This window comes from Podarcis liolepis, assembly GCF_965112155.1.
Source record: "Podarcis liolepis genome assembly, chromosome: 10".
Taxonomy (NCBI): domain Eukaryota; kingdom Metazoa; phylum Chordata; class Lepidosauria; order Squamata; family Lacertidae; genus Podarcis; species Podarcis liolepis.
The window spans coordinates 22,865,849-22,891,193 of NC_139562.1; the positions used below are offsets into that span (position 1 = coordinate 22,865,849).

At 43.6% G+C, this 25,345-nt stretch overlaps 1 protein-coding gene across 3 annotated transcripts; it reads left to right on the top strand.

Annotated features, from left to right (window-relative positions):
- Positions 1 to 5: 5 nt before the first annotated feature.
- On the top strand, positions 6 to 24,672 carry MKRN1 (makorin ring finger protein 1). 3 transcript variants are annotated; one of them, XM_083462044.1, is made up of 8 exons: positions 6 to 129; positions 12,678 to 12,806; positions 14,511 to 14,737; positions 18,010 to 18,236; positions 19,312 to 19,526; positions 20,245 to 20,355; positions 20,850 to 20,988; positions 22,843 to 24,672. In XM_083462044.1, the coding sequence occupies exons 2-8, from the start codon at positions 12,685 to 12,687 to the stop codon at positions 23,053 to 23,055; spliced, it is 1,254 nt and encodes a 417-aa protein (XP_083318170.1). In that variant the 5' UTR covers positions 6 to 129; positions 12,678 to 12,684; the 3' UTR covers positions 23,056 to 24,672. The 3 variants fall into 3 exon arrangements, with proteins under 3 accessions (XP_083318170.1, XP_083318168.1, XP_083318169.1); XM_083462042.1 differs by having other exon boundaries at positions 44 to 502; XM_083462043.1 differs by lacking the exons at positions 6 to 129; positions 20,245 to 20,355 and adding an exon at positions 136 to 502.
- The last annotated feature ends 673 nt before the right edge of the window (positions 24,673 to 25,345 follow it).

Genomic DNA, 25,345 nt, shown 5'->3' on the forward strand with positions numbered 1-25,345 from the left:
ACGAACGGCTACACCAATCAGAACCTTCGCTCTCGACCTCGTGCTTCCCCCCTCCCACCCTATTCTCTCCCTTTCTCTGTCGGCCCGCTTGTCCTCTTCTCCCAAAGCGAAGCGGGGGAGGGGGGTAAGGTAAGCCACGCCCACCCCTCTCCCTTTCTCCTCCCTCCCCCTCATCCTCCCCCGTCCATCAGCTTTTGCCCCGCCCTCCTGTCCAGCAGGCCGGAAGGATGAGCTCCCGGAAGTTCCGGCGGGGCCGTCGCTGTGTGGGGTAAACAGTAATGGCGGAGGCTGCGGTGGCCCCCGGTGGTGGCGGAGCCGCGGCAGCGACAGCCGCGGCAGCTGCTGTCGCGGCCCCCAGCCCCTCCGCCGCCGCCGGCGCCGCCGCCACCATCTCCGCCGCCACCGCCACGGCCCCCAGCCTCCCCACAGCCGAGCCTCAGCCGCCGCCGGCCGGAGCCGGAGGGGGAAGCAGCGGCGGTTGGACTAAGCAAGTCGCCTGCAGGTAACGTGCAGAGGCGGTGGCGGGTGATGGCGCCCGTGCCTCCCCCCTCCCTCCCGTCCCCAACCGCCCTCGGAGCCCCGCTCGGGCTCCTCGGACCTTCGAGCCCCCCTGCCTCCCTCGGGTCCTTTATCCTCCACTGGCAGAACAAGCGCGCACCGATCCTGGCCGGGATCCTTCCTTCTTCCGAAGCAGAAACAGGGGTCGGGGTGGTGGTGTGTCGGTATGTCACCATTGTTGCCCACTGCCCCCGTCTGTCTCTTATCTTCTTTTTTTAGAAGCCGGGTAGGTTTTCTTGTCATGTGTCCTCCGAGATGTTTTGGTTTTGGGGTTTTTTCCGGCTCCTCCGCCGCTAGTCCTCCATGCGCCCTTTGTAAAATGCTGCCTGGATCCTTTGTTTACTACTCGCTCCACATCCATCCTAAGTACTATTAGTTTTCATTTTCCTAGACGCAGATCTCTTTCTCTCTCGCCCCCACCCACCCCAGTATGATGACAGCAATGTATTCCTCCGTGTGCTTCCCAATTAACACCCAACGCAACCCTTTCTGCTCACCGGGTTCACTTCACTTGCTTGTTCCCCTTGGTGATGCTCGCCTGTGACTAAAGGTGGCACTGATCTGTATGTACACGTAAGCCTTCCGAGTCCTGCTTAACTGCAGACTGATAACATAAGATGTGTATGTGGGAGCAAAATGAAAAGGATTCTCTGGCAGCAGTGTTTGAAGTACTAGGCTGAAACAAACTTAGATTGCAGTCCTTTACTAGGGAGTTGCTTTGAAGTAAACTTAATTAGGGCTACACTGCATGTCTTCTGGTTTGATCTACTGTAATTCTTTGCTAGATTAGTTTACTTAATTCCTCAGCAGTGGTCTGGGATGGAAGTGTATTTCGTTGCATAGGCCCTGAGCCCCTTTTACAGGGGCTGAGACATTAGAACAGCCTTCCCCAACACCAGACCTTTCAGAGGTTGTTTGATTGCAACTCCCTTCAGCCCAAGCCAGCATAATTAATGGTCAGGGATGATGCTAATTGTAGCCCCACAATTTGTGTAGGCACCTTGTTGGGATAGCAAGTTTTAAAATAAATATAGGGCATTGTAAATAAGTAGGAAGCACACATGTTTGGGCAAACATGGGGCCTTGTATACAAACCCCATGTGTTTTATTAGTATAGATATTTTTCTTGTTCATATGGTTTGGAAACAGTTTTCTCATGAGTGAAGCTGGATAAAAATTTCCCAGGATGGGATTCAAGTTGACCATCTCTGATCAGATCAAGTAAGTGAGATCACTGTTTTAATTTTTAATGCTGTGTTCTGTGCCAGATGCTGTAGTGAACACATAGAAGTGGCATAGTTCTTGTCCAGAGGTCTTCGTTTTGTTTCTAGTCACTTTACAGATCCTAACAGAAATAATTCTCAAAACAATGAATATTTCTTTTGTGAGTTTTGAACTTGAGTGGCTTCTGTAAATTTGTAGAACTTGAATTTTAGCATTATTCTCAGTTCTGTTCCAAGGTAATATTGAGTGCTTTCTGAGTTCCAGCTCTTCCTTTACCTTGAAACTACTCTATCCTGGTCTGTTCTCTTTTGCAAAAGGAAGAGTACTGTAGTTATAATAGTGATAGCTGCAATTATAATTATTTAAGTGGCATGCTTAGAAATAAATGTGTGGGACAGTAGAAATAGCTTCAGTACTTTCAGTCCTTGAATTAAGTCTAGCATTTAGATTTGGTTATCTGAAGAGGTATCTGTGTAATCTTGGACACACCTGATTGTTTGTGTGTGTGTGTGGCGCTGCACATTGCATCTTTATAGAGTTGTGTAGGCAATTGAAATAGGTCTTTGTTTCCCAAGAATTATACAATCGAAAATAGAGGGGGAAAGCTGTGGGGAAATGTGGACAGATACCATTTATCCATCTGTATAAACAAAGATGTACCCTAAGAGGTACATGGAGCTTGTAAAACACATTGACATCTTTGGGTAATGAGCATTGTGGATGATGTAGTGAAATGTGTGACAGGACAACGCTGATGGCTTCCAAGTTTTCAAGGGCTAGATAAAAAAAATCGATCATAGCCAGTGTGGTGTTTTGGTTAAGAGCAGTAGACTCGTAATCTGGTGAACCGGGTTCGCCTCTCCGCTCCTCCACATGCAGCTGCTGGATGACCTTGGGCTAGTCACACTTCTCTGAAGTCTCTCAGCCCCACTCACCTCACAGAGTGTTTGTTGTGGGGGAGGAAGGGAAAGGAGAATGTTAGCCGCTTTGAGACTCCTTCAGGTAGTGATAAAGCGAGATATCAAATCCAAACTCTACTTCTCTTCTTTAAGTAGAGTACAAAGAAAAACAACAAATACTGAGCCTGTCGTGTTTCCCTTAATTATTTGCAATTGAATCATAATATTTTGTTGTTGGAGATGTATCATAACACCATACCTATATCTTAAATTATTTTCATGCAGTGCAAGTTCCTGAGGTTCACAGTTGTCCTCAAGTTATCTAAGAAAATGCCCACAGGTGCACAGGAGGCATGAATGTACAGTGGTGCCTCGCTAGACGAAATTAATTCGTTCCGCGAGTTTTTCGTCTAGCGAATTTTTCGTCTTGCGAAGCACGGTGTCGGAAAAGTTTTGGAAAAGCTTCAAAAATCACCAAAGTCTTCAAAAACCTCAATAAAGGCTACCACACCGCATGCTATGAGTTGCTCCTCGAAGTCAAGTCGCAACTGTATTAACGGTGTTAAGAAAAAGGAAACAAACTTGCAAGACGTTTTCGTCTTGCGAAGCAGCTCAAAAACCGCAAAACCCTTTCGTCTAGCGAGTTTTTCGTCTTGCGAGGCATTCGTCTTGCGGGGCACCACTGTAGTTGCCATCTCCCAAAGTGGGTGTATTTAGTACCCACTGCACCATCTTCCAGTCAGTGAAGTATGAGATCTCATCTTTTGTTCCCTATATAAGGAAACAAGATTGGGTCCTCATTATTTGAAAATGGCTTTATTTCCCTGGGTCCTTTCAATTGTAGTCCTTTAGATCATTCTTGGACCAATGTAATTTGGACTTCCTTCTTGCCTACCTATCGGTCAGATTGTTCTCAGTCAAACCTAGGGCAGTTTGAGAGATGTAACCTGTAGCTTCTGAGAACATAAGGGAACAGAGACAAGAGATTGCCTGGGAAGTGCAGAACTTTGGAGAGCAGGGTAGAAAAGTGGATAGGAAACAATTTCTAGCTAATACAGTGGTACCTTGGGTTACAGACGCATCAGGTTACGGACGCTTCAGGTTACAGACTCCGCTAACCCAGAAGTAGTACCTCGGGTTAAGAACTTTGCTTCAGAATGAGAACAGAAATCGTGCAGCAGCGGCGCTGCGGCAGCAGGAGGCCCCATTAGCTAAAGTGGTGCTTCAGGTTAAAAACAATTTCAGATTAAGAACGGACCTCCAGAACCAATTAAATACTTAACCCGAGGTACCACTGTATACGTTCTTGCTACATATTTATGTAAGTTAGAGGATGTCAGTCTATCCGTTAATATAATTATGCTTTTGAACTTCTGCTCTGGTGGTTTACGTCCACAACTAGCGAATAACAACAATCAGTGTGCTTTTGTCCATCCAGAGGACTTTGTTGCATGGGTGGTATATACATATTTAAAATAAAATAATTATGATAGGAAGGCCATCTGGAAATTAGCATCCATGTAAGATGATGATATGGAATGAACACAACAGTGTCTCCTTAATTTGAAAAAAATAGTATTATGATGGTATGCAGACTGTCACAGAAGATGCAAGGCTTTAATTGATCTTGTACCTGTTCCAAACACCTTTCACCAGTGATGCATAGAAATAAAAGATCATCCTGCTGCTGAAATATGTAGTTCAGAAAACTTCATAGCCCTCTCTTCTATTTATGCATTTTCATGCAATTTGTGCATACCATGTACCTATGCCAAGTAAAAAGTCTGTATAATCAGTGATGATTTGTGCAGTACTGTGTCACAACAAAACTTTCAATGCTTATCAAGGTTTCATATTGTTCTTTGGAATGTAAGAGACAACAGATGCTTCACATGTATCCTTCTTAGTTTGAGGGGTGGGACATGCACAGAAGAGTAATATCTGGTTTTTTCAGTGCTATGTGCAGCTAGGAAGCCATTTCCAATTCATAGGAACATACACTAATTTATAGGAGCTTGGGCAGCCAGGCAAAGCATTAGGAATTTCCTCATTCCAGCTTTTATGTAAACTACATTTTTTAAATGTCAAGCTGAGAAATAAAAGTTGACTATTTTGGAAAATAGCAAGCACCATAGCAAACTAATTGAATCTAATAAAAGAGGTGATACTAAGCTCCTTCAGTGGCATGTTTGTCCTCACCCTCGGTCGTGATTTAGGTAGGGACTTCCCCTCCATGCAAAGACAACCTCTGGCAGTTTGAGCGGACAAGACCAATAGTGGGTCCAATGGTCAAGAAGGTGGTTTCTGCATGTGCTGTAGAGGAAAGTGAGAGGTAGATGGAGTTGTCAGCCTGGGAAGGTAGTCCATCTAGGAAAACTCTGATTCTAAACCACTGCCTTTTGGGATATCTGTGGGAGGCTGAGGAGTAAACCCTACACAAATCCTATGACTGTTGGATAGCATCTTGTACACCTCCCTCTGGCAACTCCTGCAGCCAGGCTGGTGTGAAACATTTTGCTCTGCTTTCCTTTGGACTATATCAGCGACAGTGAGAGGGGGGGGGTCTAGTCATCTGGGCAGCCCAGGACCTCCATACTCACTGCCTAGGCTTGCGCCCCAGGGAGGTCACTTTGGTGCTGCTAATTCAGCGGTTTGACTTCACCCCTGGAGGCGCACTCCTTTGTCTCTTGAGACAGACAGATGCTAATAAAATTTTCTGGAAATGGGCACCTCCAGGTTTATGCCTGCCCAGATCATTCTGAAGGAACATTATAGTTTCCCCTGTTATGAGTAACCCTTGACTGGCATGATAGATTAATTATCTCCTCTCCATACTGCTGGATCACATAAGGACTAAGCCATGGTGTGCCCACCAGGTAGCAATCATCTTCTAACTTCTGAAGCTTATTCTCCCTATTGTGTTGATTCCTCACAAGTTGTCCTCAGGTGCTTGCTAGTAGTTTGTTGAACTTGAATGATGCCATCTGAGTTGGAGTGTGAATCTGCAACAGAATGTAGCAGAAAAGTCATGAGGTTTCACATAAGGTTTCACATATGACCCTTGAACAAAAGCCCATAGTGTTGTTTGTTGCAGAGCAAATGGGGCACAGTTCTTTAGGGTAGGTAACAATGCAGTCTTTCCTCTTCTGGGGCCTCACAGCAAAGATATTCTCAGTCATTTGTGCTTTTCTTAATTCTGAAGAGTGAACAGTTGAGTGACAGTCATGTTATCTAAAATAGCAACAGCTAATTAAAGGGTGTGGGTACTGTAGAATCCACTTGATATCACTCGTAAACTCTTCAAACCTGCCAATTTTAAAAAGAGAATGTCAGGCAGAATGTGTGCTATTTATTTACTTTGGAAAAACGACTTCACATAATGAACAGAATGGGTTAAGTAAATACAGAGAGGATGAGAGACAGGTTAATTAGGGTATACAGCCTTAGGCTGAGGATGTTCCAAACTATGAAATTGCTAAAAACTTCAGGCTTGGCTATATTATGGGTTCATTCCAGGTTATTTCTAAATTGAATTGGATTTACCCAGCTGGCTGAAAGCATCTTTTCTGAATACATGATTAAATTTTGTGTGGGGGTGTTGAAGTGAAAATCGTGCAGATTATATGGTGTTGCATAGACGACACAGTTTTAAAAGATTCAATAATGAATTTGATAGTGATATTGTTGACCTAGGTGGTTGGTCTTTGTGTGGTTCATTCCTGATATAAATTGGTGCCAAATTGCAGTATAGGCATCTCCCCACTTACACGGGTGTTACGTTCTGGGCCCCTGTATGCATAAGTGAAATGCACATAAGTGAGGAGCACCCTGGAGAGTCCTTGTGGCTTGTAAGGAGACCCTCCTCAGAGCCTGAAGAGGACATCCTCCAGGGAGGTTCTACTTGCAAGCCGGAGGTACAACAGGGCTTTGTTGAGGCTGCTCAGTCTCCCTGCCTAACAACTGACATGCAGGGTAGTGTCAGCTGGGCAGCCTGCAGCTCGCAAGGAGACCCCTCCCGCAACCTGAAGAGGATGTCCTTGTGAGCTACCCACCGGGTTCCTAGTGCTGTGCTCAAGTGGGGAGTTGTATGTACTGTCCATAGCCATTTTGACTATTAGCCATTGATAGCCTTATCTTCTATGCATTAGTCTAATTGTCTTTTAAAGGCATCCCAAATGCTGGCATTTACTGTGTCCGTGGAAGTGAATTCAGTTGTCAACTATGTACTGAGTGAAAAAGAACTTTTTTTCATCTGTCCTGAATCTTGCAGCATTCTGCTTCATGGGATGTCCCTGAGTTCTAGTTTTATGGGAGAAGGAGGAAACCTTTTCTCTATCCACTTTCTATGTGCCATTTGTGATTCTATACACTTCTATCTTATTATCTCTTATTCACATTTTCTCTAAACTTCAAAGCCCCAAATACTGCAGCCTGTCTCCATTGGGAAGTTGCTCCATCCCCTTGATCATTTATTTTGCTTGAGCTTTTTGAACCTTTCCAACTTAACAGTATGTTTTTGTGAGATGAGGTGGCCAGAATTGTACACAGTATGTATTCCAAATGTGGTTGCACCATAAATTTGTACAATGGCATTATGATATCAGCAGTTTTAATGAACCCTAGCATGGAATTTCCTTATTCACAACTCCCACGCAATGGGTCAGCATCTTCACCCCAAGATCTCATTCTTTGTCAGACACTCCACTAGTTCAGACCACATGAGCATTCACGTTAAATTAAGATATATTTTTTTGCCCTTTATTTATTGCTATTCACTTGTTACATTGAACTGCATTTCATGGTCAGGTCCAGGAGCAGTATATTGTGTGTTCTGCTTCCCCCCCTTTCTCTACATAAACTGAACTTGCATCTGTATTCTAGTGGGGGGGGGGGTGGCACACACATACACACACACATGAACTCTTGCGTTAGAAGCTTACTAGATTTAGGACTGCATTTCCAAATTTGAAAGTGGCAGTTTGGGCATGTGTAAGGACGAGCTTCCAAAAGAGATTCCTACAGAAAAATCTTTTGTCTTGAGTACATGTGAGATACATTCACCTCTGGACTAAAGTGGTCTGGTTCTTTTTCTCTCTTTGTGTGATCAGCTCTTTTCCACACAAAAAGGAAGGTGTAGGTCATATGCTTCTAGATCAGCATTTGCCGACCTTGTGCCCTCCAGATGTTTTGGATGACAGATCCTATCAGTCCTATGCCGATGGGAGTTGTCTTTTAAACATATGGAGGGCACTGGGTTGGCAAATGCTATTTTTTAAATGGATTTATTGATTTTCCACTATCACAGTAGGTATTTGTGGGGCACCCCTGCTGCTTTTGGCACCATTAATGGTGATGTAGTTCAAACTTGGAAGGCTTAGGGTTGTATCTAGTATTAGGCGTACTCAGTTATGTCCATTAATGGATCTACTGTAACTTAAGTACATTAATTTCAGTCTGTCTACTCTGAGTAGAAAGTCTATGTAACCATTATAGTCTAAGGCTGGCCAAGCTGACTGATGCTTCCAATTCAGTTGAACCGATATCTAAACCCAGTCTAGGGCACATAGGAGACGTCAAGTTCATTTTTCAAGTTTATCACATAGCAGCATTCCTCATGCTCCATTGAGAGCCAGATTAATAGTGTAAAATAAAACCAGGTGGTGCAACAGGGGTAAAGGTCTAGGAATTGTAACATTGGGGCATTGGGTGTATTTGAAGAAATGTTTGTATTTTTAAAGACTAATTTACTTTGATTCTAAAATTACGAGAAGATGTCTGAGGAATATTCAGCATGTCAGACTCTGCTCTTAAGATCGTATGATGACAGAAAGGCTTTAATTCATGAAACGCTTACTGGCTGAAATGAGCAAATCTTCTGTTTTTCTTCTATTTTTAGAGGGATAAAGCTTTTGGGGTCATTGGGTGCCGATAGCATGATTTTCATTAAGAGAACATTATTTTCCTTTCCTTTAATGATTGGTATCATTTTTATTTTTATTTTATTTTTTGCTTCAGGCTAGACTTCTTCTGACAAAGAACTCACTCTTGTACTTGAAGCTTTCATTCTAGTGTTACGGTAGTAGTGTTTTTAGTTAAATTATTTTTCATCCAGTGGCAATGGATTTGAGTTTAAGAAAATGCATCACAGAAAAACAACAACATGGGTATGAAATGCTGAAAGCAGTTGAAGGCACAACTTAGCATTTAATAAACAAAAGCTGTTAATTCATTTTAGCTGGAAAACACAACTTCAACATCTTTTTTTGTTTTCTGTTACAATAATATGCTGGAATCAAAATGGCTTCAATAGTAAGCAAATGTGTTCTTAATTTATAGCGCCAAATTAAAATGTGGTGCCACCATTAATCAACTAAAGCAGCCTTCACCAACTTGGTCTCTTCAGATGTTTTAGGCTAAAGCTCTTTTCAACTCTGAACATTGACCATGCTGTGACTGAAAGCTGGAGTCTATCAGCTTTTGGGGGAGGGCACCAAGTTGGTGAAGGGGGCAGCTAAAGCTTTAGGTAGATTAATCATTCAGTAAACCAATCAATTTTAAGCATAACCTTGCTCATTTCACATGCTAGCAAGGTTATGCTTAAAATTCTACAAGGAAGGCTCAAGCAGTATGTGGACCGAGAACTCCCAGAAGTGCAAGCTGGATTTAGAAGAGGCAGAGGAACCAGAGACCAAATTGCAAACATGCGCTGGATTATGGAGAAAGCTAGAGAGTTCCAGAAAGACATCTACTTTTGCTTCATTGACTATGCAAAAGCCTTTGACTGTGTTGACCACAGCAAACTATGGCAAGTTCTTAAAGAAATGGGAGTGCCTGATCACCTCATCTGCCTCCTGCGAAATCTCTATGTGGGACAAGAAGCTACAGTTAGAACTGGATATGGAACAACTGATTGGTTCCAAATTGGGAAAGGAGTACGGCAAGGCTGTATATTGTCTCCCTGCTTATTTAACTTATATGCAGAATTCATCATGTGAAAGGCTGGGCTGGATGAATCCCAAGCCGGAATTAAGATTGCCGGAAGAAATATCAACAACCTCAGATATGCAGATGACACAACCTTGATGGCAGAAAGTGAAGAGGAATTAAAGAACCTTTTAATGAGGGTGAAAGAGGAGAGCGCAAAATATGGTCTGAAGCTCAACATCAAAAAAACGAAGATCATGGCCACTGGGCCCATCACCTCCTGGCAAATAGATGGGGAAGAAATGGAGGCAGTGAGAGATTTTACTTTCTTGGGCTCCATGATCAGTGCAGATGGTGACAGCAGTCACGAAATTAAAAGACGCCTGCTCCTTGGGAGAAAGGCGATGGCAAACCTAGACAACATCTTAAAAAGCAGAGACATCACCTTGCCAACAAAGGTCCGTATAGTAAAAGCCATGGTTTTCCCAGTAGTGATGTATGGAAGTGAGAGCTGGACCATAAAGAAGGCTGATCGCCGAAGAATTGATGCTTTTGAATTATGGTGCTGGAGGAGACTCTTGAGAGTCCCATGGACTGCAAGAAGATCAAACCTCTCCATTCTGAAGGAAATCAGCCCTGAGCGCTCACTGGAAGGACAGATTGTGAAGCTGAGGCTCCAATACTTTGGCCACCTCATGAGAAGAGAAGACTCCCTGGAAAAGACCCTGATGTTGGGAAAGATGGAGGGCACAAGGAGAAGGGGACGACAGAGAATGAGATGGTTGGATGGTGTTCTTGAAGCTACTAGCATGAGTTTGATCAAACTGCGGGAGGCAGTGGAGGACAGAAGTGCCTGGCGTGCTCTGGTCCATGGGGTCACAAAGAGGCGGACACGACTAAACGACTAAACAACAAACCAATCAAAGCTTGCAGCCCTGATTAAAACATGAGTCCTCTTTCATTTCCACAGAGCTTCCCTTTAAGTCAACATGCTTAGAATGCCACCGCCCCTTTAAGTGCTTCTTCTTTTTTTGCTATTTTTTAAAAAAATTAACATTCTTTATAAAATAAACTCAATGCAGCTTACAGAAATGTTTATAAACAACAACAGATGACTAAAATCAGTTTCATGCAGTAAAATCAAGAGAACGATAAAACAGATCAGCATAAAAGTAGGGTTCCAGAACCTACCCAAAAGCTTGGGCAGAATTAAAAGGCATTGTAGGAGTATGATCAGCGAAGCAGGCTCCAGAAATTAGTCTGGTTGCCACAGTTTGTACAAGCTAAATTCGCAAACATTTTGCAGAGAAGCATGTTACAGTGATTTGTCTGGAAGTGGCCAGGACTTGTGGTACTGTGACCAGGGGCCCAGCTATACAGTTGCAAATAAAACACTTTGAATATGTTGTAAAGTGCAGTATACAATTGTGACACAATTGTGAGCTACAGCAAATTCAAAATTATTCATTTTTCAAAATGATTTTTCAAAAAAGCATTTTCACAACGTTTTTAACATGTGTGTAGATTCCACCTCTGTCCGCTTTATTCCAGGGAATTACCCAAAGTTGTACAAAACACTCCTTCACAGGCACCACCAGAGCATCCAGGAACATTTCCAAGTTGCAAACTTGGTCTTTCAAGGGGAGTGCAACCCTGTCCAGAACAAGACTTTTCAGTACTCCAGGTTCTGTTCTCCTGCTGACTGATGGCACATTTGTCTTGTCTGGATTAAATTTCATCTTACTAGCCCACATAAAAAATATGCTACTGCACTCAAACACTGGTCCAAAACTTCCACTGCTTCCTTGGCATCAAGACAATAAACTGAAAGCCGCTAAGAGGCACACCAGAACCAACAGCTCCCCCTCTGGTTCCTGGTGCAGGTCATCCACGAAGGCAGTTTTGGTTGCAAACTGGGACTGTATGCATTGGAGATTGGGATAGTAAGTGAATTAGTGCTCCAGTTGCACCTTTTGCTTAAATAGTCCAGGTTGTTCTTCGCAGCACTGTGGAGCAGTGCAAAAAAAGAGAACAGATAACACCCTGTTTGCATCCTCTTTCACATTTTTTTGTCTGAAGACAACTGGGATCTCTGCACTTAACTGGCAAAGAAAATTAAAATGTTAAAGGTGGCCTTTTCCAGAGATGAATAAGATGTTAAAATAAGAATATAAGATGAGCCCTGCCAGGTCAGACCAACAACCTATATAGTTCAGCTTCTTGTTTCCAACAGTAGCCAACTAGATGCTTCCAGGAAGTCCATATTCAGGTCATAAAGGCAACAGTCTCCCCCCCACAGTTGCCCCCAAGCTACTGGTTAGGAATTCATTGAACACAGAGACTTTTAGGTTGCCATAGCCAGTAGTTGCTGGTGGGTCTGTTCTTCTCCATTAATTTGTCTAATCTCATTTCAAGACTGTCTGTGTCAGCGGCTATTACCAAATCTCGTGGCAATGAATTCTATAAATAGTGCTTAATCTACGGCTCATCAATTTTGTTGAATGGTCTCGAGTTCTAGAATTATGGAAGAGGGAGAAAGGTATCTCTCCTTACACAGTAGAGAAACTGCATAATTTAATATTTGCAGGGACTGCCCATTTGCCATGGTGGCTGGTGCTCATTGGTGTCGTAGCTTGATCATTTTGCTCGTCCTTCTCTGCCATCTTTTCCATGTCTGGTATCTTAATATGTTAACTGTTTTTTTGATTTTACTTTACAAAGTTGGGGGAGGAAATTATCCAGTGAAATTTAAAGGCAGCAGGTTCAGGATAGAAAAAAGAAAATACTTATTCACGTGATGTGTATTTGTGGAATTTGCAGTCATAAAATGTAGTGATGGCCATGGTTTAGATGGATTTAAAATGGGATTATATAAATTGATGGAAGAAAAGGACGAGTTTATTAATGGCTATTAGTACTAGTATTAGTATGATGCTTTAGAACTTTTAAGAGGATTATTCAGCATTGGTTTATTATTTATTTGCATCAAGCAGAATGAAATGCCTTTAGAACTCTTACAGGATGTTGATGTTTCTGCTTGAGCCACCATATTTGCAATGCTCTGTCTTTCAGGTATTTCATGCATGGCGTTTGCAAGGAGGGAGACAACTGCCGCTACTCCCATGATCTCTACACTAGTCAGTCTGCCATGGTGTGCAGGTATTTTCAGCGAGGATGCTGTGCTTACGGAGATCGTTGCAGGTATAGAAATGCTGCTGAATGTTTTAGCCTTGAACTAACAGCCAATTCCATTTCTCCGTGACCATTACCCTCAGTGACTTCCCTCCCTGTCTCTTACATCATTGGGGAGGTCTCAGTCCAATGGATGTGATCATCCGTGGGGCACTCGCATCTGGAACACTCTCCTTTCTACAGTTGTCAAACACCATTGTGGATGTAATAATCACCGTGCTCATGGCTCAGCATGAATAAGTTTATCACTCCCTCTTTGCTCCTCCTTCAGCAGGAGCAACAAGCCACAGTCCTTAGCTTAGCATTACACCGGAACTGGAAATTGTGGTGTGGCTTCAGGTCATAGTTTGTTTGGGGCAATTTTCAAAAAATGGTAATGGCTGATGTGCAGAGCCAATTTATGAGGGGTTTTAGAGGGAATAGTGATGTAGGGAAATGGGAATGTGTGGTTGAGGCTATTGTTTAAGTTCATATAAGAATTTATATGGAGCATGATCATCAGCCAAACCCCTCCACCTCAATTTTGTAACCTGTAAATGAGCTTATTCTGCCAACATAGTCATTCCTGATTTTTGTTTGTCCTAAAAACAAACCTGCCTTTTAAGAATTTAAATACCTTAATGCATAGGGTGTGATCTTGAACAGAAGTCTTGACATTAAAGCACAGTAATTTGTACAGGGTAGGTCTGATGTCAGGGAGTGACTGGAAGGCCAATCCTGGAACAGGGAGACCCTGTTCATGGCTCAGGCCACAAAACTCCCTGGTTGGCCTTGGACCACTCTCAGTCGCTCAGCCTAATTTACCTCACAGGGTTCTGAGGATAAAATGGGCAGGGAGTCATGGTCACTGCCTTTAGCTACTCAGAAGAAAGACCAGGTGTAAATGTAACAAATGTGTGTATATCAAATGTAAGTTTTATCATAAGGTTAATTCTAAAAAGCTACAGGGGAAAATAACCTCATTATCATCCACCTTACGAGAACTAGCTGCATTCCTGTTCTGCATGATGTTGGATGTCCTGCACTAAACAATTTGAGCCGTAGTGTGTGGAATTTTAGACCAACTAGACGACAGCTATATCCTCCAGTTGACTTTGAATGCCTCGGATTGAATATTATTTTAGTGAGATTAGAGTAGCGGTGTGGTGTAGCAAATAGAATGTTAGCCTTGGGCCAGGAAGACTTTGGTTCAAAAGCTCTGCGCCCAGACCAGCTATGAAGCTGGCAGGCTGCTGTGGGCAAGTTGTGAGGATAAAATGTGATGATCCCATGTTTGCCACCCTGTGCTCTTCGGCTGAACGATGGGATACACATGTGAAAGGTGAGTTGGTCGTCAGCCATTTGGTAACGAGTTACATTTGTAAGTGTGCTTAAAATGAAGCTATTGGGAACAGGGAAGCAGACAGACTTTCTGCTACCTTGTTTTTGTTTTGAAAGGGACCTTGGATCTCATGCTAGTGCCAGAGGTACAAAATACTTCGCCTTCTCAAGCTTAACAGATAGGCACACACTTGACAAATATGCTGTGGGCTCTGCATGGCAAAAAATTTCAACCACAAGTTCCTCATGTATAGCAGCGGAATCGCTTTCCATTCCATATCGCGCTCCTGTTGCCAGCAGTTTCTTAGGAAAAGGTCCACATTTAGTGCAATGTCTATGTATGTCATTATTCTTCCTCGGGGAGGAAAGTAAAATTCTGACTTTCCTTACCAGATACGAACATACCAAGCCATTGAAAAGGGAAGAAGTGACTACTGTGAGTCCAGCTATAAAAACCTACCCTTCAGCTTCCACAGAAGTGAGCCCGTCCCCTGGAACACTTGAAGTGAGCACTGGTGAAACTGAAGTTGAAGACAAAGACCTGGCAGCCGCCGGAGCTAGGGCTGAAGATTGGGTGAATGCTGTGGAGTTTGTCCCTGGGCAGCCATACTGTGGCCGTGGTAAGTGGACTTACTACAGTAGTGATAAACGTCAGTCAGCACTGACGCTTCATGTTCTTATTGTCTCATTAAGAGTAGTGTTTCAGTAAAGAACTGTATTGATGTGAAAGTTGTTCTTTTATGCTAGGAACATAGGAAACTGCCTTATAGTGAGTGGAGAAGAGTCATAGTTTAGCGGTAAAGCATCTTCTTTGCTTGCAGGAGGTCTGGGTTCAATCCCTGCCATCTCCAGGCAGGGCTGCAAATGTCCCCTGTCTGAAACCCTGGAGAGGCACAGCTAGTCACCTGGGAGCAGGGTCCACTGAAATGGAGGCTTACTTCCAAGTAAACATGGATGCAATCAGGCTGAGGAAGTGTGTGATCACGCCGTAGGGAATTTATCTGGCAAAATACTAGCTGCAAGCCTCTAGTAGCTATCCATTATCTATAAAATGGGATCATCTCAACTTCCAGGTCCATTTGGAAGACCTATGAGCCCAATTTATTGATTTATGTGGTCGTGTTTTTCTTAAGCATTCTGCAAATAACAGAGAGCTTGACAACTTTCATTGTGCTGCCACACTTTTTGCAGCAACTATCAGAGTTCTGAGCTAGGACTTTCTTTCCATCATTTGCCCTTCACTCTGTTTCTCTCCTCTTTTCTTCTCTAAGGGAAATGGAGCAAAGGGGGGATGGGGTTAGAGACAAATAGATATAAAAAGGACACAGAACAATCTCTCTGTCTGGATAAGTAATTTGCTGGTTTGCGTTGAAAAGTTATTTTTAAATGTCCCTGGAGATGGAAATGAAAACTGCCCATGAGTATTAGTGGGGAAATTCAAAAAAATTAACATATGTGGGATTGGGCAGCACTGTGTCAACTCCACCTCCGAGAGAAGAACCCCCAATGCAGCAGCAAAGATAAGAGTTTTTCTAATTCAGGACTTGTTTAATTTAAAATATTTTAAAAAATAGTCCTCCTAATGCAGGATCCAAAGCAAATGTAGTTTATTGTCCTCATTTGGCAGACTGGAGGGAACTGTGGCCAGGAGAGAGTGCTTTATGATGGTTCTCAGAGTTTACAACAACTCTTCAGTATTGCCCATAGGAATTGAACCCACTGCAGTCAGTTTGAGGGTTGCGTTGAAGCTAATATTGCTGCATGCAACTGCCCTGTAAAGCTCTCCAAAGCTGTTACTGCCGCATTTCAGGTTGGGCTGCAAGGGTAATATACAGCAGCCCAGATGTGCAGTTCACTAAATAATATCCCTGTTACAGGTTGGTGAATGTTAGTGAGACAGAGCAGCTTACAACAGTTCTACACTATTAATACCTTGTGTCAGAGGTGGACTTGAAGCTGGTTTGGATTCCCACTCAAAATTCCCCCAGGCCTTTTGGGTTATAGCAATGCTCAATCTGTTCCTCCCATATTTGCACTTGGAGATTGGGTGGATGCTGTGGAGTTTGTTCCTGGGCAATTGTCCTGTGGCCATGGTGACTTGCTACAACAAGGGGTGGCTAATCCCTGTCCTATCCAGTAGACAGAGTGCTGTGGTGTCTTGAAAAAAGAAAGTAGACGGTGTCCACTCTGATGATGAAGATGCCAATCATCCCTTCCCAGTCATCAGATTGATGAGCAGGGAAGGGGCAATAACCCCCCTCCTCAGGCTTTGTGTGTGAGTGTGGGGTAGTCATACCCACTTCGGAAATGTAATCCTAAGAGCAGGCTTCCTCAACCTCGGCCCTCCAGATGTTTTGAGACTACAATTCCCATCACCCCTGACCACTGGTCCTACTAGCTAGGGATCATGGGAGTTGTAGGCCAAAAAACATCTGGATGGCCGAGTTTGAGAAAGCCTGCCTAAGAGAAATAGTCAAGGGTGAACAATGTCCTCAAGCCAAAAAAGTTAGCTACCCTTGTGCTCTAATGCAGCTCTGCCCCTCGGCCACAAGCTTAGGAAGCACATTCAAGTCACAAGTAGAGGCTTGGAAAAGGCTCTTTTCTTAATTAATTTCCTTTTATATTGTGTTGATTCCTGAGTTTTCTTACTCTGCCTTGCAGCTGATTAAAATCTGCCATGATTTAGCTGGCTGAAGACTCATTTTCCTTGCCACTGGTCTGCAGATCTTATTGAATGCCCTTTGCTCGAGTGACTCCAATCCCCATTCCATCCAAGTGCTTGATTAGTAACTGCCACTCTGTTCCCAAGTACATGACTTCCTTCTAAGAGAGTTCTGATGAAGTCAACATACAACATGATTTTTAAAAGGGTACAGACAGCCAAATGTGCCTAACTCAGTAAATGAAATTACCATTCTTCCTGCACATGACTGTCTAGCTAAACATGAGTGTGGCCCGGACTATAGACCTGGTGTGAGCCAGCAGCCATTTCTGTGCTTATAGCTGCTGGTGAAAGTGCTGTTGTGCAGCCCTGTTCATGCTGACCTGTTCTCACATGGCCATGGATCAACAGCCACAATCATGTGAAGGAAACAGCAGAGTGAAACAGCCCTTAACTCTTCTAGGGATCTTGTTTGTGTCATTGTGATCGAGGCGCCGCACGTCAGCATTTGATGGCTGGGAAGAGGTGGTTGCAATGTCTAGAATGAGCTTTGTTGGCTGGTCCACCAGTACCTGATTCTGAGTTCTGAAATGGTCTTGCGGTGGCAGTCCCCATATTCTGTATAAGCCACTAAAATACGCCTAGCCATGGCAGTGCTCCATGTGTCAGGTGTAACTTGGCATGCCAGCTTGTGTTCATGCAACATTTGTGGCCACATGCTGGCAGGCGGGGTGAGTTCCCTTTCAAGGGTTTTGCCTGTTGCAGAGAGCAACAAAATGAGTTGTAACAAAATAAGTATAGTGATACCTCGGTTTTCGAATGTCTCAGTTGACGAATGTTTCAAAACTCAAACGCCTTCAACCCGGAAGCAAATGCTTTGGTTTTTCAGCGCACCTTGGAAGTCAAAACAGAAATGTGGTTTCCATATTGAGATTTCTGTTTTGAGGCTTCCATTTTGAGTTTTTGGTTTTTGAACATTTCAGAACTCATTCTTCTAGAACGGATTATGTTTGAAAACAGAGGTACCGCTGTACTTGGTTTGTGGTGGCCTCCATAGTTTTGAGTTAAGTATTTTCTGGTGCAAAATAATGGCAAGATGGTAGCAGTTTTATGCTGGGGACAAGCAGCATCCAGGCAAGAGTCTTAACCATCTGCAATTGTTTTCCTTAGTTGCGCAGATGATTACATGCAAACTTTAAGAGTAGCATTCTGCATTCTGATGTTTTCCAGCTGCTCCATCCTGCACTGAAACTCCCATGCAGAGAATGGTAATTGAAGAGGAATATGAAAAGCAGCACACCAACCTGGAGATGAAGAAACAATTATGTCCCTATGCCGCAGTGGGAGAATGCCGCTATGGAGAAAACTGTGTATATATCCATGGAGATGTGTGTGACATGTGTGGCTTGCAGGTCCTCCATCCCGCTGATGCCGCACAGAGATCTTTGCACATAAAGGTAAGGCGGGAAGAACGGGCAAAACAACTAGCTGACCCATCAAAAGATCAAACTTTTAAGCCCTTGCAAGCTTGCTTGACTCCACAAGTCCTTCAAGTAAGTTGTTACAGGTCCAGACTGTTGGCTGATGGCCTAGGTGTGCTGATCTATGGACCTTGTTCAGAACAGCCAAGTGGTAATAGACATTGCCCAAGAGAATGACTAAAATGTAAAGTTTTCAGAAACAACATATAAAGTTTAAAAAATAAATGTAGCAGAATGTACCATAATGTTAGATTAGGCTTCCTTCTGTCTTTGGGTTCTCAAGAGAATTTGTGAATCTCCCCAAGGCAAGAAGGCAACCATTCAATCCTTGGTATTCCAGACACCTTGGCAGTTCTTACCTTCCAGCCGAGATGGAAAGTAGATCAAGGAACATGATGTGAGTGAGGGGAGATGCATAGCACCATGGCATGTTTTAAAGCAGGGATGGGAAGCTTGTAACCCTCCCAGTGTTGGACTGCAACTCCCGCTGTCCATGACTGTTGGCCTTGTACATAGTTGGGACTCCCACTATATCTGGAGGGCACCAGGTTCCCCATCCTTGCTTTCAGGTTCCAGTACTGGGGACACCATTCTCCCTCCAACAGTGGAGGGAAAACTTAGCCTCCAATAGCCTGTACCTTCCATGAATTTGCCTGAACCTGTTTCAAAGCCATCAAGGTTGGTGGTAGTTACAACATCTTGCGGTAGCATATTCCAGAGTTTAACTGTGTGTTGCAGGAAGAAGTAATTTTGTCTATCCTGAATCTTCCCATTTTTCGCTTCATTGAGTAGCCCTGGTTTCTAGCATTATAAGAGGGAGAAAAACTTATCTCCCATAACTTTCACACCTTGCTTAAGATTCCTTGTAAAGAGAACCTTTTATATGTGAACCCCTGGAAGATCATGTATATATTATATTTTTTGAGTTTTCAAGCAGAAGAGTTTGTTGCATTGAGTTCCCATTGACGGGAGTGAGGCAAGTTTGGTCCTCCAAAGTTAACCTTGTATTTGGAAGACGTTGTCTGTCATTTTCTCCCTCTTTCCCTTGCAGTCTTGCATCGAGGCTCACGAGAAGGACATGGAGCTCTCCTTTGCCGTCCAGCGTAGCAAAGACATGGTGTGTGGCATCTGCATGGAGGTGGTGTATGAAAAAGCCAACCCCAGCGAGCGTCGCTTTGGGATCCTCTCCAACTGCAATCACACTTACTGTCTCAAGTGCATCCGCAAGTGGAGGAGCGCTAAACAATTTGAGAGCAAGATCATAAAGTGAGGCACTTCCCCATGTCCGTTGTGCTTTGTTTCTTGGGAAGATGTTAGTATGTTGTGTGAACTTGCAACATCGCCCCTCTTTCGTCCTAAGACTGTGTTTAATACATAAGTAACGTTATTCAGAATTGAGGGTTTTATTGGATATTCTTCTGACCTTGGTACTCATGACTGGTCAGCAAGATCCATTTAGTTTGAATGTTAAGTCATAACTTCTTTTTGTTGAATGGTAGCAACATGCTGTCCTATTGGTTACCATACAAAATCATTTGGGTTCAGATGGTGAAAAGAGACCGATCAGTTCCAAATGTGTGTTTCCTAAAACCTTCGCTCTTCTAGTTCATTATTGAGCCAGTGACCCATCCCTCTTTAAAGTCTGCTTGGAAAAATCAAACCCAAACCAATATGGACATCCAAGAAAGCAAAGTTACAAAAATAAATTTATTTATATCTAAAGAAAAATGAGTCTGTGTGTGAAATGTTTTTTTTTACCCCCCATTGCTCTTAAAAAACGGACAAGCTGCAAAATTTAGAACCTCAGGAAATGGTGGGGTTTGGGGGTGGGGAGAGCTTTTAGGTTGTGAAAGAACCGCGGTGCAAAGATTCTGAGGTGCGATAGACTGCTTTTAAAAGGTGGGCATATACCATGGTATGTCTGTAGCTGGAGATAGCGCCCCTGTCATGTGGAATTTTGCAGTGCAGTCTGTTCGTTCCCCAGGTCCTGCCCAGAATGTCGGATCACATCTAACTTTGTCATTCCAAGTGAGTACTGGGTGGAGGAGAAGGAAGAGAAGCAGAAACTCATTCAGAAATACAAGGAGGCAATGAGGTATGAGCCCTGCAGCCTCGGGCCAAGTTTGACTGCAGACATTAAGGGCGTACACGGAGAAAAGCACGGTGTTACCTAAAGCCCTCATACCTCCTTCCTACCCCTTTCTGTGTGTGAAATGCATCTTTATCTAACCACTGGTAGATGCATGCAGACCACACAAGCTACTTGTTCACTCTTTTGCGCCAGACAACCTCACGTGCTCTTCCCTTGTCTACCCAACCACAACCTTGCCTTAAAATGACAGCACAGGCTAATACAGATGTTCTCCTCTGCATGCACCTACCCATGCGCACACCCTTTGAGTATGCACATCGATGTAATCCATTGTGTACATGTGTTAATTGGTTTTAAATGGCTTTGGCGGCAAGCAATACCTCTTCTTCTTTTTTTTAAAGAAAAGAAAACAAAATCCCCTGGATTATAAAGCAAATGCAGTACTGAATTCTGATTGGCTATGCTGTGAGTAAGGGTTGCGATATTTTCCTTTCCAGCAACAAGCCATGCAGGTATTTTGATGAAGGCCGTGGGAGCTGCCCATTTGGAGGGAACTGTTTTTACAAACACGCATATCCCGATGGCCGCCGAGAGGAGCCCCAGAGGCAGAAAGTGGGAACTTCGAGTAGATACAGAGTAAGTCCCACAGCTTTTGATGATTCGTTTTTTAAAAAAAGATGTTGGAGGATGTGTGTGCAAAAGTGCAGGAAAATTAGGACAGCGCCTTCTTTTCACTCACAAAACGTTGGAGATCAAAAGGGCAAGGTTGGGGGAGGCAAGATTAAATATATGCATATGAACCTACCTGGTCCCTGAGATCATCTTCTGAGGCTCTCCTTCGTGTGCCTCCTCCTTGAGAGGTCCAGAGGGTGGCAACACGAGAATGGGCCTTCTCTGCAGTGGCTCCCCGTCTGTGGAATGCTTTCCCCAGAGAAGTTCGCCTGGTGCCTTCATTATACACCTTTAGGTGCCAGGCAAAAAGATTCCTTTTTAACCAGGCCTTTGATCTGATAGACACCCTTTTAGAATGTGGCTTTTGGGGGGGGGGGTTATTGGGTTACTGCTTTTTGTTTGATTTTATATGTTGTGGTCTTGTTGTGAACCACCCTGAGGCCTCTAGGTATAGGGTGGTGTATAAGTTGAAATAATAATAATAATTAATTAATGTGTGTGTGCGTGCACACATATGCACGCTAATGGATGCTGCTTTTTCCAATCTGCAACTTGGGTGCTATTTTTAAAAAATGGACTTCTTCCTGACATGATCCCAGCCAACCACATAATGGCATCATATAGCCAATCAGACTTGGCTATTTGATAGCCCAAAGCCAAATTGGAATAAGGCCCAATGCTTCCTGCCTTTGCTCTAAATGAACATCCATGAAAAATTGTGAAATGGGGTGGCGATGAGAGTTGATGCAGTTTGCAGGAAGAGAGTTTTTTTGTGCAGCTTCCTACTGCAATCTCCTTTTTAACCCTAACCAAAATACTATTTCAGGTTTTCTTTGCCCAGGGAGCAGCTTCAACTGAGTTATTTTAAAGCAGTGGAAAGAAAATAATGCAAAATTCCATCTGATTTGGGAAGAGAAGGAGTGTGTTGACATGGTAGTCCTACTGCCTTGAACATAATCACACTTTTATATGGATAGAGCACATCCTTCCTTCCTGAGTTGGAAATGCTGAGTTGGTTTCTCCATCAGAAATACATTATGCAGATCTGAACTACTGGTGATCCATCGAGCCAAATTGCAGCCAACCTGCTGTGTATCGTTCACTGTTTTATTGCTGCCTTTGGAGTGATGATAACTATTATTATTGTTGTTGTTGTCTTCTGCTTGGTGGATCACAGGTTTTGCAGGCCTGTTGCAACTGGTGGCATTCCTGCGAGTACTTTGTCTAACTGTCCACACTACTTAAACAATTTGATGTTGAAGAGGCGCAAGGAATATTGTAAAGTGCCCTTTAATCCTCAGATGTATAGAATTTTAATCAATAATAATAACATCCAATAAGAAAAGATGGTACAAAGCTGCTCAGTCAAGCTGCCTCACACTGAGCCAGATTGTGGGTCTATCTAACACCATTATTCTCAACACCGGCTGTCAGCATCTCTCCCACGTTTCGTGCAGGCGTCTTTCCGAGCCATATCTGGAGATGCCAGGGACTGAACTTGGGAGCATTTGCAAATAAAGCATGCACTCTGCCACTGAGCTATTGCCTTCCCCATGTCCCTCAGACTGCCATTGTGTGCTGGCTGGGATCAGCACAACAGTCTGCCTCTGCGGCTTGCGGGATCAGTAGCGCTCAGCCAGCATACCAGGCACCCAAAATCTCTCTGCCTAGAGGTGCCCTGAATGTTACCAGTTTTGCCCAGTGTTTGGTAGAGGGACATGGGAGAGAGAGAGAGAGATGTGCCTTTGCGCTGCCTTACAAGAAAGAGTATGGGAAATGTGAGACACCTGAGGGCAATCTCTTATGCTTCCCTTGCAGGCCCAACGGAGAAACCGGTTTTGGGAGTTCATCGAGGACAGGGAGGGCAGCGATCCCTTTGAGAACGACGAGGACGAGGTGGTGACCTTTGAGCTGGGCGAGATGCTTCTCATGCTGTTGGCAGCAGGCGGCGACGATGACCTGACAGACTCAGAGGACGAATGGGACTTGTTTCACGATGAGCTGGAAGACTATTACGACTTGGCTCTATAGCACCTCTTTGTGGAGTTTTGGACTGCCTGCTCCAGTTTCCAGGCAGTAGCTCTTTTTCCTGTGGTGTTGTGGCAGTGCCTGTGTTTTTTTCTCCTCCTAGGCAGGCCTATCCATTCCAGGTGCTGCTGTTGTAATAACTTTTTACCCAGGGTCTGTCTCCTCCTCTCCCCGAACCCCACCCCGCCCTCCTTTCTCCCGGCCTCAAAGCTCCCCCAACCCCAGGAGTGTGTGTTTTTTTCTTCTCTGTTAAACAAATGACATGTAATAAACCTTTAAAACGTTAGGGGTTTTTTTTGTAAAAAAAAAAATGGAATTTAACTGTCAGACAGTTAGATTAGACTTGTTGCTTCATATCTGTGTTCCTGTCGGGGATTCACCCAGTTCCAAGGTTCAAGTGTTTACAGGACTTCCACACTCATCTTGAAGAGCCCAGAGACAAATGTGAGAGCGGCGGTTGTGCGGCAGGGGCAGGGATGGGCAGGAGTTGGCCAATGGCCTCTTTCCATTACGGACTTCGGAAGCATTTATTTTTTACTACTTCAGATTTCGGGCCAGCGGTGTCGTCTGTTCGTTCTTTTCCCTTGGCCGGCTTCAGTTCCATTCCAGACCCAACTCCCACCCCATGTACACGTGTTCATTTGTGGTTTTGGTCACTTGTTTACTTGCACATTACTATTTACTACTGTGTAACCAGAACCAGGCGCGAATGTTCCGGGTTTTTACTGTTCGGCATGAGAGGGAAATGTGGTTTTTTTGTGTGTGAAAGGAGAACTTTCTATGTATGTATATACAAATAAAATGCAGAGTTGTATCCCAAGGGCTGGGCAACTTAGTATATGTGTGTATTAAACCCTTTCGCTTCTCTCTTCTCTTTCACCATCACCCACTTTAGACCCCACCACCACCCCTTTTCTTGGCTCACGAAGTCTGAAGTCCCTGTGAGCTTTGAAGCAGCCGTGGTCTCAACCAAGTTTTTTTTGGAAGTGGTCTTCAAACCAGCTGATTTAACTTGGTGATAGGCATCTCCTTAATGACACCAGCACTCTTATATCTTCCCAGCCACCTTTACACTCCTTTTGGGCTGCACAGGCACGGGGATATGGTTAGCCAAAGAGGGTTCTGACCAGCCTAATACCCAGTTAGGGCACCAGCATCTTAGAATCCCTGTATTTCCTTCCTCTTAGACGTGTTTGAGATCATTATTAGCAATCACTCAAGAGTTTTATCCAGGAAAACACTTCTCTTTCTATCTCTCTCTCTCTCTCTCTCTCTGTTTAAAAGAACCCACATTACCTCTTGGCTGTACCCATCAAACAAGCAACCGCGCAATCAGGCTCCAGTTCTGCCAAGAAAAAACTCCAGGTGCCCCCCCAGCCCCCCAACCCTTTTCTCCCTCTTCCCACTGTCTCTTTAATGGAATTTTCACTTTCCATTTACATTTAATGCTGCTGGATTGTCCTTAAAACTGTTCTGCTGCTTATGTCCTTTGGATTGCGTCTCCTTTCACTTTTAAATGGAATCGGAAACTGTTGCTGAAGTCTGTGTTACTTTGCAGCTGCCTTTTGTAAGAAGCACTTTTCCCAAATAATAATAATAAAAAAACAACCGAAAAGCAAATTCGTTTTCAACTTTTGCAACTCCTATATTTTAGTGATGTTCCCATGTGCTCTCGATTTTGTAGTAATAGCGGTTTTCTCAAATGTGGGCTGCAAAAAACCTTTTGCAAAATTTAGGATGAAAATGTGTTTCCTGACGGCTGCATCCAGTTTTGAGTCACCAGTAGCAATTGATCATCTGGATATTTCCATCCCCCTCATGCTTAATATCAGCATATAGATTCAACTAATTGCAATGTTATAGAGAAGAGAGAAGCTTTGTATGAGAGAGACCAAAAAAAAATTTTTTTTTGAGTAATGGCATGAGACCTATGCTTTAATCCTTGCCACTGAATTGGGAGTAAAACGTGTAACGTCAGGTTGTCACTTTGTAGCCAATGAGACCTAACTGCCTTAAATCAGAAAATGCTGACCTAATCTGTGTTTCAAAGGCAGGTGCTACTATCAAAATGAGTGAGATTCATGAAGATGTCGGGTAAAATGTTTCCCCTAGGTTGAGGCATGTGTTCAGACATGCAAGTATTCAGAGATAAATATGGTGGTATAAACTATTGAAATTATTACAGTGCTATCTGTTGACATGCTGTATCCCTTTTCATAGGCATTTTGTGCCTCAGTACACCTTTCAGATTATGTGGTCATCCGTAGTAGTTGCATGAGAGTGCCTTGGAAGG

Bases quoted from the DNA above. Each gene is read 5' to 3' on its own strand.
- MKRN1 (XM_083462042.1), top strand. From the start codon at position 279: ATGGCGGAGGCTGCGGTGGCCCCCGGTGGTGGCGGAGCCGCGGCAGCG. The intron at 14,738-18,009 runs GTAAGTGGACTT...GATGTTTTCCAG, and splicing joins GCAGCCATACTGTGGCCGTG to CTGCTCCATCCTGCACTGAA. The intron at 19,527-20,244 runs GTGAGGCACTTC...TTCGTTCCCCAG, and splicing joins TTTGAGAGCAAGATCATAAA to GTCCTGCCCAGAATGTCGGA.